Source organism: Salmo trutta, chromosome 39, assembly GCF_901001165.1.
Source record: "Salmo trutta chromosome 39, fSalTru1.1, whole genome shotgun sequence".
Taxonomy (NCBI): Eukaryota; Metazoa; Chordata; class Actinopteri; order Salmoniformes; family Salmonidae; genus Salmo; species Salmo trutta.
In genome coordinates this window covers 21396514-21412434 of record NC_042995.1, presented here as the reverse complement: position 1 = coordinate 21412434, position 15921 = coordinate 21396514, and the positions used below count along the sequence as shown (strand labels likewise).

Genomic DNA, 15921 nt, shown 5'->3' with positions numbered 1-15921 from the left:
AGTAAAACTAAATGCATGCTCTTCAACTGATCGCTGCCTGCACCTGCCCGCCCATCCAGCATAACTTCTCTGGACGGTTCTAACTTAGAATTTGTGGACAACTACAAATACCTAGGTGTCTGGTTAGACTGTAAACTCTCCTTCCAGACTCACATCAATCATCTCCAATCCAAAGTTAAATCTAGAATTGGCTTCCTATTTCGCAACAAAGCATCCTTCACTCATGCTGCCAAACATACCCTCGTAAAACTGACCATCCTACCAATCCTCGACTTCGGCGATGTCATTTACAAAATAGCCTCCAATACCCTACTCAACAAGCTGGATGCAGTCTATCACATTGCCATCCGTTTTGTCACCAAAGCCCCATATACAACCCACCACTGCGACCTGTATGCTCTCGTTGGCTGGCCTTCACTTCATAATCGTCGCCAAACACATTGGCTCCAGGTCATCTACAAGACCCTGCTAGGTAAAGTCCCCCCTTATCTCCGCTCACTGGTCACCATAGCAGCACCCACCTGTAGCACGCGCTCCAGCAGGTATATCTCTCTGGTCACCCCTAAAGCCAACTCCTCCTTTGGTCGTCTCTCCTTCCAGTTCTCAGCTGCCAATGACTGGAACGAACTACAAAAATCTCTAAAACTGGAAACACTTATCTCCCTCACTAGCTTTAAGCACCAGCTGTCAGAGCAGCTCACAGATCTCTGCACCTGTACATAGCCCATCTTTAATTTAGCCCAAACTACTACCTCTTCCCCTACTGTATTTATTTATTTTATTTATTTTGCTCCTTTGCACCATATTATTTATATTTTAACTTTTAACTTTCTTCAAACTACAAATCTACCATTCCAGTGTTTTTCTTGCCATACTTTATTTACTTTGCCACCATGGCATTTTTTTGCCTTTACCTCCCTTATCTCACATCATTTGCTCACATTGTATATAGTCTTATTTTTTTCTACTGCATCATTGATTGTATGTTGTTTTACTCCATGTGTAACTCTGTGTTTTTGTATGTTGTCGAACTGCTTTGCTTTATCTTGGCCAGGTCGCAATTGTAAATGAGAACTTGTTCTCAACTTGCCTACCTGGTTAAATAAAGGTGAAATAAAAAATAAAAAATAAAATAAAATAAACAAGTTGAAGCGTCAAGATTGGGCAAAGAAATACCTGAAGACAGATTTTTCAAAGGTTTTATGGACAGATGAAATGAAAGTGACTCTTGATGGACCAAATGGATTGGCCCGTGGCTGGATCAGTAATGGACACAGGGCACCACTTTGAGTCAGGTGCCAGCAAGGTGAAGGAGGGGTACTGGTATGGGCTGCTATCATTGAGGATGAGGTAGTTGGACCTTTTCGGGTTGAAGATGGACTGAAACTCAACTCCCAAACCTACTGCCAGTTTCTGGAAGATTCTTTCGTCAAGCAGTGGTGCAGGAAGAAGTCCTCAGCATTCTAGAAGGCCATGATCTTTATGCAGGACAATGCTCCATCACATGCATCCAAGTACTCCACTGCTTGGCTAGCCAGCAAGGGCCTCAAAGATGCCTTAATAATGACCTGGCCCCCTTCCTCACCTGACTTAAATCATATTGAGAACTTGTGGGCCCTTCTCAAATGTGAGATTTACAGTGATGGAAGACAATACACCTTTTTGAACAGCATTTGGGAGGCTGTGGTTGCTGCTTCAGCAAAAATTGATTGTGAACAGATCAAGAAACTGACAGACTCCATGGATGGAAGGCTCATGGCAGTTATTGAAAATAAGGGTGGCTATATTGGTCACTGAATATTTTTGAAAGGCCAAAAATGTTATATAATTGTCATTTTGTGTTACTTATCTGTTATACTTACTCTAAAAATTGACAATAAACAAGTGAGTTGAGAAATTATTTTTGTAATTTAGTTGCCTAATAATTGTGCACACATATATATTTCCCTGAGAAAGACAAAACTCACTTTTCCTTTGTTAAACATTCAGGTTTGAGGTTCAATAACATTTTGGATTGACTGAGAGCATTGTGTTTGTTCAATAATAAAATTAATCCCGAGGAATACAATTTGCCTAATAATTGTGCACGCAGTGTATATAATTTTTTTTAAATGTAACTAGGCAAGTCAGTTAAGAACAAATTCCTATTTACAATGACGGCCTACCCCGGGCCAAACCCGGACGACGCCGGGCCAGTTTTTGCGCCACCCTATGGGACTCCCAATCACGGCTGAATGTGATAAAGCCTGGATTCAAACTGTATTATAGTGACACCTCTTGCACTGAGATGCAGTGCCTTAGACCGCTGCACCACTCGGGAGCCCACAAAATATAACATATGAAGTGGGTAAAACAGTATATAAACATTATTCAAGTGACCAGTGTTCAATTTCTATGTACTGTACATAGGGCATCAGCCTCTAAGGTGCAGGGTTGAGTAACCGGGTTCTTCAGCCTCCTGAAGAACTGGCTGTCTGTGTGGGTGGACCATTTAAGATTGTTAGTGATGTGTACGGCGAGGAACCTGAAGCTTTTCACCTTCTCCACTGCGGCCCAGTGAATGGCGGTGTGCGCCCTTTGCTGTTTCCTAAAGTCCACGATCATCTCCTTCGTTTTGTTGACGTTGATGGAGAGGTTATTTTCCAGGCACCACTCCACCATGGTCCTCACCTCCATGTACACTGTCTCGTCGTTGTTGGTAATCAGGCCTACCACTGTTGTCATCAGCAAACTTGATGATTAAGTTGGAGATGTGCGTGGCCACGCAGTCATGGGTGAACAGTACAGGAGGGGGCTGAGCACGCACCCTTGTGGAGCCCCTGTGTTGAGGATCAATGTAGTGGAGGTGTTGTTGCCTAACGTCAAGAAGTCCTGGACCCAATTGCACAGGGTTCAGACCCAGGGCCCCAATCTTAATGATTAGCTTGGAGAGTACTATGGTGTTGAAGGCTCAGCTGTAGTCAATGAACAGTATTCTTACATAGGTATTCCTCTTGTCCACATGGCATAGGGCAGTGTGCAGGCGATTGCGTCATCCATGGATCTATTGGGGTGGTATGCAAACCTAGGTAATGTGGAGGTGATTTGTGTTCCTTAACTAGACTGCACTTTATAATGGCAGGAGTGAGTGCTACAGGGCGATAGTCAATTGTGTTGTTTCCCGCCATTTGTTAATTTTGGTACTCTGATTATCAGCTGTAGTCAAACAGTGTCTCTTCAGTGTGCAGTGAATTCATCCTAGCGAATGTATACTAGATATATGAAATCCTGGTGTTTACAGCATACATTTTAGAAGTGTCACATACTGTAAATCTTTGTTTTTGCATACCCAGTCAGAGTACTATTTAGATCGCAGGTAGGGGTATTCAGACAGGCCCAGAGATCTTTTCCATATTTTTCTCTTTATTTAGACAGTTCAGAATGTAGATCTACTGTGGATGTATAGTTTGTGGATGGGAGAAAGTGGCTGGGGATTCAAATCCATGTCACTTCTATGTGTGCATGGTGGATTGCAGCACTACCGCTGCCACACGTAACCAACGTCTTTGATAATGTTGATGACCTTGCGGTGGCAACGCCATGTGACTTCATTGGAAAACAACACTGCATCAGTCATTTTCTGTGTCCTCATATTCCTCACCTTGAACTGAACTTTATCAACAGTCTCTTCGTACTGTTTGTCATACTGTGAGTCTAAGCTTAGCCGCAGTGGGAAATTACTGGGAAAAGAGGATCAACAGTTGAGAATGTCATGTACCTGAAGACCTCAAATCAAATTTTATTGGTCACATATACATGGTTAGCAGATAATGCGAGTGTAGCGAAATGCTCGTGCTTCTAGTTCCGACAGTGCACTAACATCTAACAAGTAATCTAACAATTTCCCAACAACTACCTAATACACACAAATCTAAAGGGGTGAATGAGAATATGTACATATAAATATATGGATGAGCGATGGCCGAGCGGCATAGGCAAGGTGCAATAGATGGTATAAAATACAGTATATACATATGATATGAGTAATGTAAGATATCATGGAGGGCAGGTAGTTTGCCCCCGGTGATGCGTTGTGCAGATCGCACCACCCTCTGGAGAGCCTTGCAGTTGATACAGCCCGACAGGATGCTCTTGATTTGTCAGGGTTTTGGGTGAACTTAACTTTCCACCTTCTCCACTGCTGTCTCTTTGATGTGGATGGGGGGTGCTCCCTCTGCTATTTCCTGAAGTCCAGATCATCTCCTTTGTTATGTTGAGGTTATGTTAGGTTATTTGCCTGGCACCACACTCCGAGTGCCCTCACCTCCTCCCTATAGGCTGTCTCGTTGTTATTGGTAATCAAGCCCATTACTGTTGTGTCGTCTGCAAACTTGATGATTGAGTTGGAAGCATGCATGGCCACACAGTCGTGGGTGAACAGGGAGTACAGGAGGGGGCTGAGCTCACACCCTTGTGGGGCCCCAGTGTTGAGGGTCAGCGAAGTGGAGATGTTGTTTCCTACCTTCACCACCTGGGGGCGGCTCGTCAGAAAGTCCAGGACCCAATTACACAGGGTGGGGTTGAGACCCAGGGACTCAAGCTTAATGATGAGCTTGGAGGGTACTATGGTGTTGAATGCTGAGCTGTAGTCAATGAACAGCATTCTTACATACTGTAGGTATTCCTCTTGTCCAGATGAGATAGGGCAGTGTGATGGCGATTGCATCGTCTGTGGACCTATTGGGGCGGTATGCAAAGTGGGTCTAGGGTGGCCGGTAAGGTGGAGGTGATATGATCCTTGACTAGTCTCTCAAAGCACTTCATGATGACAGAGGTGACTGCTACGGGGTAGTTTTAATTTAGTTCAGTTATCTTTGCCTTCTTGGATACAGGAACAATGGTGGCCATCTTGAAGCATGTGGGGACAGCAGACTGTGATAGGGAGTGATTGAATATGTCCGTAAACACACCAGCCAGCTGGTCCGCGCATGCTCTGAGGATGCGGTTAGGGATGCCGTCTGGGCCAGCAGCCTTGTGAGGGTTAACACATTTAAATGTTTTACTCACGTCGGCCACGGAGAAGGAGAGGGGGGGGGGGGGGGTGTGCAGTCCTTGTTAGTGGGCCGCGACGGTGGCACTGTATTATCCTCAAAGCGGGCAAAGAAGGTGTTTAGTTTGTCTGGAAGCGTGATGTCCGTGACATGGCTAGTTTTCTTTTTGTAGTCCGTTATTTACTGTAGACCCTGCCACATACGTCTCGTGTCTGAGCCGTTGAATTCCGGCCCCACTTTGTCCCTGAACCGGCATTTTGATTGCCTTGCGGAGGGAATAACTACACTGTTTATATTCAGCCATATTCCCAGACCTCTTTCCGTGGTTAAATGCAGTGGTTTGCGCTTTCAGTTTTGCACGAATGCTGCCATCCATCCACGGTTTCTGGTTAGGATAAGTTTTAATAGTCACAGTGGGTACAACATCTCATATGCACTTCCTTATAAACTCACTCACAGAGTCAGCGTATAGATCGATGATATCTGAGACTGACCGGAACATATCCCAGTCCGCGTGATGAAAACAATCTTGAAGCGTGGATTCCGATTGGTCAGACCAGCGTTGAATGGTTCTAGTCACTGGTACATCCTGTTTGAGTTTCTGCTTATAAGACGGTAGGAGCAAGATGGCGTTGTGGTCGGATTTGCCGAAGGAAGGGCGGGGGAGGGCTTTGTATGCATCTCGGAAGTTAGAGTAGCAGTGATCGAGTGTATTACACCCGTGCGTAGTGCAGTCAATATGCTGATAGAATTTAGGTTGCCCTATTCTCAAATTTGCTTTGTTAAAATCTCCAGCTACACTAAATGCAGCCTCAGGATATATAGTTTCCAGTTTACATAGAGTCCAGTGAAGTTCCTTGAGGGCAGTCTTGGTGTCTGCTTGAGGGGGGGGGATGTACACAGCTGTGACGATAACTGACCAGAATTCTCTTGGGAGATAATATGGCCGGCACTTGATTGTAAGGAATTCTAGGTCGGGTAAGCAGAAGGACTTGAGTTCCTGTATGTTATGATTACACAAGTCATTAATCATGAAGATACACCTCCGCCCTTCCTCTTGCCAGAGAGGAGTTTATCTCTATCGGCGCGATGTATGGAGAAGCCCGGTGGCTGAACCGATTCCGACAACATATCCTGAGAGCCATGTTTCCATGAAACAGAGGATGTTACGATCTCTGATGTCTGTCTGGAAGATAACCCTTGCTCGAATTTCATCTACCTTGTTGTCTAGAGACTGGACATTGGCGAGTAGTATACTTGGGAGCAGTGGGCGATGTGCAGGTCTACGGAGCCTGACCAGCAGGCAGCTCCGTCCGCCCCTTCTGTGGTGCCGTTGTTTTAGCTCGGCTTCTGGGATTAGATCCATTGTCCTGAGTGTTGGTCCAGAGGATCCGCTTCGGGAAAGTTGTATTCCTGGTCGTAATGTTGGTAAGTTGACGTCGCTTTTATATCCAATAGTTATTCCCGTCTGTATGTAATAAGACTTAAGATTTCCTGGGGTAACAATGTAAGAAATAATACATAAAAAAAACTAAATAGGACTCGAAGCGAGGCGACCATCTCTGTCGGCGCCATCTTGTTGTTCCAGTTTTTCCTCTGTCAGGATATCCCCAGGCAGGCGGCAATTTCCTCTATTCAAATATCTCTATCATGACAGACAAACATCAGGGAAAGAGAATAACATTCAAAGGTTTTTATTTTCCCAGGAAAATACATTTTTATTACTAGATTTTTATTACTAGAAAAACATACTATTTAGTTAACTATCTAGTTTGCATTTCTATAAAAAAAAGACTATTCCCTCTGCAGGTAAATCATGACAAATGTGACAATTTGTGCATAGATAAACAAACTTCTGTTTCCAGCTAAAACTGTAGGCACCAACACATCTGATATCCCTACTGTGACTAATACTTCAATCAGTCAGGATCTGTTTTGTGGTCACAAAGCATTCTGCGTGGTTCAGCTGGTGGGACTAACAATCCCTTTTTTTCATTTGTGCTTTATCGACAAATAGATTAGAGTGGGAGATAAGTGAGGAGGAGACAGTGAGAAGGGAGCACGCAGGGATTGAACCCTGGTCGCCGGCAGGGAGCTGCATATGTGTATGGAGCTGAAAGTGTTACCACCGGACCACAGATCTTTGCACTACAGGATGTTTTTAACAAGCTGTTGATTTTACCAGGTTGGATGCAAGATCACTGTGTTGCTCTTCATTTACTTCCTGGCAACCAACTACTACTGGATCCTGGTAGAGGGGCTGTTCCTCCACAGCCTCATCTTCATGGCCTTCTACTCGGACACCAAATACCTGTGGGGCTTTACCCTGATTGGATGGGGTGAGCTGCTCTGCCGTCTTAGAAACGCATGCGGTCACCCAATCACAACAGCGCTCATGTTGTTGACGGCCACCTGTTACTATGGCTGCTATTCAAAATAGGAAAAGCACAACGACATATGAGTTTGCTTGTTGCAGGTGTGTGGGGCTAATTTTATATCTTAAAAGAAGAAACAAAAATCTCACTGCTCTTGCCATTTATCAATTTAATGTATTCAGCGTACTGAAGATCTTAAGACCGCAATAAGCAATCACTGTCCTCTCTAATTACAGGTGTCCCTGCTCTCTTCGTCGCCGCCTGGGCTGTTGTCCGGGCAACGCTGGCAGATGCACGGTGGGTGAGAGTGACACGCCGCCCCCTGATTCACCTACCATATCCGTGTTCCACATACACCTCCAGCAACACACTTTAAGTGGTGGAGCCCATGGCAGCATGCAGGAGCCTGCTGAGATGAACTCGGTGCATCAGCAGTCTAGGCTCCCCGCAAACATCTGGTTTGGAAACAGGATCTCCCGAGGGGTTGCAGAACTCTTGTTCTCATTTTCAGCGGCCTGCTTGCCTTATTGTTGCAGCTGCACACCTTTGCCTCTTCCTCACAGTTGCTGTGCGTGCGGAGCGCCTTGAGTCTGGCAACCAGAGACGACACTTTTGTTGCACCTCGGCATGCACTGTTTTGAGAGCAGTAAAGAACTTCTGCAGTACAAATGTACTCGAATCTCTCTCTCTCTCTCTCTCTCTCTCTCTCTCTCTCTCTCTCTCTCTCTCTCTCTCTCTACAGATGCTGGGAGTTAAGTGCGGGTAACATTAAATGGATCTATCAAGTTCCCATCCTTACAGCCATTGGTGTAAGTGACTTCAATTGCAGTATAATACATGATAATGCCTCTCCCCAATTCATCAATCATTGCCAATGAGGCGAGAATCCGGTCGTTTGCATCCATTACTAGAAGGTTACATTGCTGACTCCTATCTTGGTTTAAAAAAAGCGTTTTATTCTTAGTACAGCTGAATTCATGTTCAAGTTTTAGCAACTTTGGTCAAGCTTATAGCTTAGTTTGCTCTGCACATCTCCACAACTGGAGTCTCTGGGTGAAGTTCTTATTTCGGGAGATAAAATAAAGAAATTAAATAAAGACACAAATAAGAGAGAAGTTGAAAGCCAGGTGCCAAGAAATGCTGACATACAAAAAAGAAGTGCTGGTCCTCACAAAGATCTGGTGGCTTTTTATCATGCATAAACTACTTGCTGTAGCTCCCAGACTGTAACTCTTGTTATGTATAATACTCTTGAAGAACTCAAATCCGAAGAGAGGATTTAATCTGCTTTTCTCTTGGCCAGAAGCTTCTGCCCCTTGGAAGAGTGGAGTGACACCTTGCTCCCTGGTGTATACCTGTCCCTGCTCCCTAGTGGCCTAGTGGCTCCCTGGTGTACAGTATACCTGTCCCTGCTCCCTAGTGACTCCCTGGTGTACAGCATACCTGTCCCTGCTCCCTAGTGGCCTAGTGGCTCCCTGGTGTACAGTATACCTATCCCTGCTCCCTAGTGGCCTAGTGACTCCCTGGTGTACAGTAAACCTGTCCCTGCTCCCTAGTGGCATAGTGACTCCCTGGTGTACAGTATACCTGTCCCTGCTCCCTAGTGGCATAGTGACTCCCTGGTGTACAGTATACCTGTCCCTGCTCCCTAGTGGCCTAGTGACTCCCTGGTGTACAGTATACCTGTCCCTGCTCCCTAGTGGCATAGTGACTCCCTGGTGTACAGTATACCTGTCCCTGCTCCCTAGTGGCCTAGTGACTCCCTGGTGTACAGTATACCTGTCCCTGCTCCCTAGTGGCCTAGTGGCTCCCTGGTGTACAGTATACCTGTCCCTGCTCCCTAGTGGCCTAGTGGCTCCCTGGTGTACAGTATACCTGTCCCTGCTCCCTAGTGGCCTAGTGACTCCCTGGTGTACAGTATACCTGTCCCTGCTCCCTAGTGGCCTAGTGGCTCCCTGGTGTACAGTATACCTGTCCCTGATCCCTAGTGGCCTAGTGGCTCCCTGGTGTACAGTATACCTGTCCCTGCTCCCTAGTGGCCTAGTGACTCCCTGGTGTACAGTATACCTGTCCCTGCTCCCTAGTGGACTAGTGACTCCCTGGTGTACAGTATACCTGTCCCCGCTCCCTAGTGGCCTAGTGACTCCCTGGTGTACAGTATACCTGTCCATGCTCCCTAGTGGCCTAGTGACTCCCTGGTGTACAGTATACCTGTCCCTGCTCCCTAGTAGCCTAGTGACTCCCTGGTGTACAGTATACCTGTCCCTGCTCCCTAGTGGCCTAGTGACTCCCTGGTGTACAGTATACCTGTCCCTGCTCCCTAGTGGCCTAGTGACTCCCTGGTGTACAGTATACCTGTCCCTGCTCCCTAGTGGCCTAGTGACTCCCTGGTGTACAGTATACCTGTCCCTGCTCCCTAGTGGCCTAGTGACTCCCTGGTGTACAGTATACCTGTCCCTGCTCCCTAGTAGCCTCGTGACTCCCTGGTGTACAGTATACCTGTCCCTGCTCCCTAGTGACTCCCTGGTGTACAGCATACCTGTCCCTGCTCCCTAGTAGCCTAGTGACTCCCTGGTGTACAGTATACCTGTCCCTGCTCCCTAGTGGCCTAGTGACTCCCTGGTGTACAGTATACCTGTCCCTGCTCCCTAGTGGCCTAGTGACTCCCTGGTGTACAGTATACCTGTCCCTGCTCCGTAGTAGCCTAGTGACTCCCTGGTGTACAGTATACCTGTCCCTGCTCCCTAGTGACTCCCTGATGTACAGCATACCTGTCCCTGCTCCCTAGTAGCCTAGTGACTCCCTGGTGTACAGTATACCTGTCCCTGCTCCCTAGTGACCTAGTGACTCCCTGGTGTACAGTATACCTGTCCCTGCTCCCTAGTGACCTTGTGACTCCCTGGTGTACAGTATACTTGTCCCTGCTCCCTAGTGACCTAGTGACTCCCTGGTGTACAGTATACCTGTCCCTGCTCCCTAGTGGCCTAGTGACTCCCTGGTGTACAGTATACCTGTCCCTGCTCCCTAGTGGCCTAGTGACTCCCAGGTGTACAGTATACCTGTCCCTGCTCCCTAGTGGCCTAGTGACTCCCTGGTGTACAGTATAGCTGTCCCTGCTCCCAAGTGGCCTAGTGACTCCCTGGTGTACAGTATACCTGTCCCTGCTCCCTAGTGGCCTAGTGACTCCCTGGTGTACAGTATACCTGTCCCTGCTCCCTAGTGACCTAGTGACTCCCTGGTGTATAGTATACCTGTCCCTGCTCCCTAGTGGCCTAGTGACTCCCTGGTGTACAGTATACCTGTCCCTGCTCCCTAGTGGCCTAGTGACTCCCTGGTGTACAGTATACCTGTCCCTGCTCCCTAGTGGCCTAGTGACTCCCTGGTGTACAGTATACCTGTCCCTGCTCCCTAGTGGCCTAGTGACTCCCAGGTGTACAGTATACCTGTCCCTGCTCCCTAGTGGCCTCGTGACTCCCTGGTGTACAGTACACCTGTCCCTGCTCCCTAGTGGCCTAGTGACTCCCTGGTGTACAGTATACCTGTCCCTGTGGCCTAGTGACTCCCTGGTGTACAGTATACCTGTCCCTGCTCCCTAATGGCCTAGTGACTCCCAGGTGTACAGTATACCTGTCCCTGCTCCCTAGTGGCCTAGTGACTCCCTGGTGTACAGTATAGCTGTCCCTGCTCCCAAGTGGCCTAGTGACTCCCTGGTGTACAGTATACCTGTCCCTGCTCCCTAGTGACTCCCTGGTGTACAGCATACCTGTCCCTGCTCCCTAGTAGCCTAGTGACTCCCTGGTGTACAGCATACCTGTCCCTGCTCCCTAGTGGCCTAGTGACTCCCTGGTGTACAGCATACCTGTCCCTGCTCCCTAGTGGCCTAGTGACTCCCTGGTGTACAGTGTACCTGTCCCTGCTCCCTAGTGGCCTAGGGACTCTCTGGTGTACAGCATACCTGTCCCTGCTCCCTAGTGGCCTAGTGACTCCCTGGTGTACAGTATACCTGTCCCTGCTCCCTAGTGGCCTAGTGACTCCCTGGTGTACAGTATACCTGTCCCTGCTCCCTAGTAGCCTAGTGACTCCCTGGTGTACAGTATACCTGTCCCTGCTCCCTAGTGGCCTAGTGACTCCTTGGTGTACAGCATACCTGTCCCTGCTCCCTAGTGGCCTAGTGACTCCTTGGTGTACAGTATACCTGTCCCTTCTCCCTAGTGGCCTAGTGACTCCCTGGTGTACAGTATACCTGTCCCTGCTCCCTAGTGACTCCCTGGTGTACAGTATACCTGTCCCTGCTCCCTAGTGGCCTAGTGACTCCCTGGTGTACAGTATACCTGTCCCTGCTCCCTAGTGGCCTAGTTACTCCCTGGTGTACAGTATACCTGTCCCTGCTCCCTAGTGACTCCCTGGTGTACAGCATACCTGTCCCTGCTCCCTAGTGGCCTAGTGACTCCCTGGTGTACAGTATACCTGTCCCTTCTCCCTAGTGACTCCCTGGTGTACAGCATACCTGTCCCTGCTCCCTAGTAGCCTAGTGACTCTCTGGTGTACAGTATACCTGTCCCTGCTCCCTAGTGGCCTAGTGACTCCCTGGTGTACAGCATACCTGTCCCTGCTCCCTAGTGGCCTAGTGACTCCCTGGTGTACAGTATACCTGTCTCTGCTCCCTAGTGGCCTATTGACTCCCTGGTGTACAGTATACCTGTCCCTGCTCCCTAGTGGCCTAGGGACTCCCTGGTGTACAGCATACCTGTCCCTGCTCCCTAGTGGCCTAGTGACTCCCTGGTGTACGGTATACCTGTCCCTGCTCCCTAGTGGCCTAGTGACTCCCTGGTGTACAGTATACCTGTCCCTGCTCCCTAGTGACCTAGTGACTCCCTGGTGTACAGTATACCTGTCTCTGCTCCCTAGTGGCCTAGTGACTCCCTGGTGTACAGTATACCTGTCCCTGCTCCCTAGTGGCCTAGTGACTCCCTGGTGTACAGTATACCTGTCCCTGCTCCCTAGTAGCCTAGTGACTCCCTGGTGTACAGTATACCTGTCCCTGCTCCCTAGTGACCTTGTGACTCCCTGGTGTACAGTATACCTGTCCCTGCTCCCTAGTGGCCTAGTGACTCCCTGGTGTACAGTATACCTGTCCCTGCTCCCTAGTGACCTAGTGACTCCCTGGTGTACAGCATACCTGTCCCTGCTCCCTATTGGCCTAGTGACTCTCTGGTATACAGTATACCTGTCCCTGCCCCCTAGTGGCCTAGTGACTCCCTGGTGTACAGCATACCTGTCCCTGCTCCCTAGTGGCCTAGTGACTCCCAGGTGTACAGCATACCTGTCCCTGCTCCCTAGTGGCCTAGTGACTCCCTGGTGTACAGTATACCTGTCCCTGCTCCCTAGTGGCCTATAGACTCCCTGGTGTACAGTATACCTGTCCCTGCTCCCTAGTAACCTAGTGACTCCCTGGTGTACAGTATACCTGTCCCTGCTCCCTAGTGGCCTAGTGACTCCCTGGTGTACAGTATACCTGTCCCTGCTCCCTAGTGGCCTAGTGACTCCCTGGTGTACAGTATACCTGTCCCTGCTCCCTAGTGGCCTAGTGACTCCCTGGTGTACAGCATACCTGTCCCTGCTCCCTAGTGGCCTAGTGACTCCCAGGTGTACAGTATACCTGTCCCTGCTCCCTAGTGGCCTAGTGACTCCCTGGTGTACAGTATACCTGTCCCTGCTCCCTAGTGGCCTAGTGACTCCCTGGTGTACAGTATACCTGTCCCTGCTCCCTAGTGACCTAGTGACTCCCTGGTGTACAGTATACCTGTCCCTGCTCCCTAGTGGCCTAGTGACTCCCTGGTGTACAGTATACCTGTCCCTGCTCCCTAGTGGCCTAGTGACTCCCTGGTGTACAGTATACCTGTCCCTGCTCCCTAGTGGCCTAGTGACTCCCAGGTGTACAGTATACCTGTCCCTGCTCCCTAGTGGCCTAGTGACTCCCTGGTGTACAGTACACCTGTCCCTGCTCCCTAGTGGCCTAGTGACTCCCTGGTGTACAGTATACCTGTCCCTGTGGCCTAGTGACTCCCTGGTGTACAGTATACCTGTCCCTGCTCCCTAGTGGCCTAGTGACTCCCAGGTGTACAGTATACCTGTCCCTGCTCCCTAGTGGCCTAGTGACTCCCTGGTGTACAGTATAGCTGTCCCTGCTCCCAAGTGGCCTAGTGACTCCCTGGTGTACAGTATACCTGTCCCTGCTCCCTAGTGACTCCCTGGTGTACAGCATACCTGTCCCTGCTCCCTAGTAGCCTAGTGACTCCCTTGTGTACAGCATACCTGTCCCTGCTCCCTAGTGGCCTAGTGACTCCCTGGTGTACAGCATACCTGTCCCTGCTCCCTAGTGGCCTAGTGACTCCCTGGTGTACAGTGTACCTGTCCCTGCTCCCTAGTGGCCTAGGGACTCTCTGGTGTACAGCATACCTGTCCCTGCTCCCTATTGGCCTAGTGACTCCCTGGTGTACAGTATACCTGTCCCTGCTCCCTAGTGGCCTAGTGACTCCCTGGTGTACAGTATACCTGTCCCTGCTCCCTAGTAGCCTAGTGACTCCCTGGTGTACAGTATACCTGTCCCTGCTCCCTAGTGGCCTAGTGACTCCTTGGTGTACAGCATACCTGTCCCTGCTCCCTAGTGGCCTAGTGACTCCCAGGTGTACAGTATACCTGTCCCCTCTCCCTAGTGGCCTAGTGACTCCCTGGTGTACAGTATACCTGTCCCTGCTCCCTAGTGACTCCCTGGTGTACAGTATACCTGTCCCTGCTCCCTAGTGGCCTAGTGACTCCCTGGTGTACAGTATACCTGTCCCTGCTCCCTAGTGGCCTAGTTACTCCCTGGTGTACAGTATACCTGTCCCTGCTCCCTAGTGACTCCCTGGTGTACAGCATACCTGTCCCTGCTCCCTAGTGGCCTAGTGACTCCCTGGTGTACAGTATACCTGTCCCTGCTCCCTAGTGACTCCCTGGTGTACAGCATACCTGTCCCTGCTCCCTAGTAGCCTAGTGACTCTCTGGTGTACAGTATACCTGTCCCTGCTCCCTAGTGGCCTAGTGACTCCCTGGTGTACAGCATACCTGTCCCTGCTCCCTAGTGGCCTAGTGACTCCCTGGTGTACAGTATACCTGTCTCTGCTCCCTAGTGGCGTATTGACTCCCTGGTGTACAGTATACCTGTCCCTGCTCCCTAGTGGCCTAGGGACTCCCTGGTGTACAGCATACCTGTCCCTGCTCCCTAGTGGCCTAGTGACTCCCTGGTGTACGGTATACCTGTCCCTGCTCCCTAGTGGCCTAGTGACTCCCTGGTGTACAGTATACCTGTCCCTGCTCCCTAGTGACCTAGTGACTCCCTGGTGTACAGTATACCTGTCTCTGCTCCCTAGTGGCCTAGTGACTCCCTGGTGTACAGTATACCTGTCCCTGCTCCCTAGTGGCCTAGTGACTCCCTGGTGTACAGTATACCTGTCCCTGCTCCCTAGTAGCCTAGTGACTCCCTGGTGTACAGTATACCTGTCCCTGCTCCCTAGTGACCTTGTGACTCCCTGGTGTACAGTATACCTGTCCCTGCTCCCTAGTGGCCTAGTGACTCCCTGGTGTACAGTATACCTGTCCCTGCTCCCTAGTGACCTAGTGACTCCCTGGTGTACAGCATACCTGTCCCTGCTCCCTATTGGCCTAGTGACTCTCTGGTATACAGTATACCTGTCCCTGCTCCCTAGTGGCCTAGTGACTCCCTGGTGTACAGCATACCTGTCCCTGCTCCCTAGTGGCCTAGTGACTCCCAGGTGTACAGCATACCTGTCCCTGCTCCCTAGTGGCCTAGTGACTCCCTGGTGTACAGTATACCTGTCCCTGCTCCCTAGTGGCCTAGTGACTCCCTGGTGTACAGTATACCTGTCCCTGCTCCCTAGTGACCTAGTGACTCTCTGGTGTACAGTATACCTGTCCCTGCTCCCTAGTGGCCTAGTGACTCCCTGGTGTACAGTATACCTGTCCCTGCTCCCTAGTAGCCTAGTGACTCCCTGGTGTACAGTATACCTGTCCCTGCTCCCTAGTGACCTAGTGACTCCCTGGTGTACAGCATACCTGTCCCTGCTCCCTAGTGGCCTAGTGACTCCCAGGTGTACAGTATACCTGTCCCTGCTCCCTAGTGACCTAGTGACTCCCTGGTGTACAGCATACCTGTCCCTGCTCCCTAGTGGCCTAGTGACTCCCAGGTGTACAGCATACCTGTCCCTGCTCCCTAGTGGCCTAGTGACTCCCAGGTGTACAGTATACCTGTCCCTGCTCCCTAGTGACCTAGTGACTCCCTGGTGTACAGCATACCTGTCCCTGCTCCCTAGTGGCCTAGTGACTCCCAGGTGTACAGCATACCTGTCCCTGCTCCCTAGTGGCCTAGTGACTCCCAGGTGTACAGTGTACCTGTCCCTGCTCCCTAGTGGCCTATTTTTTATTATTTTTTTTATTTGACCTTTGTTTAACCAGGT

The 15921-nt window shown here is 49.7% G+C and overlaps 1 protein-coding gene across 1 annotated transcript in view; it reads left to right on the top strand.

Moving 5' to 3' along the window:
* Nucleotides 1-15921, top strand: part of LOC115179681 (parathyroid hormone 2 receptor-like) — a 53747-nt gene that overhangs the window by 21984 nt on the left and 15842 nt on the right. The window contains exons 7-9 of the mRNA XM_029741356.1: nucleotides 7216-7369; nucleotides 7642-7702; nucleotides 8148-8214. Of these exons, the coding sequence (XP_029597216.1) occupies nucleotides 7216-7369; nucleotides 7642-7702; nucleotides 8148-8214 (282 nt within the window). The remainder of the gene's footprint in view (nucleotides 1-7215; nucleotides 7370-7641; nucleotides 7703-8147; nucleotides 8215-15921) is intronic.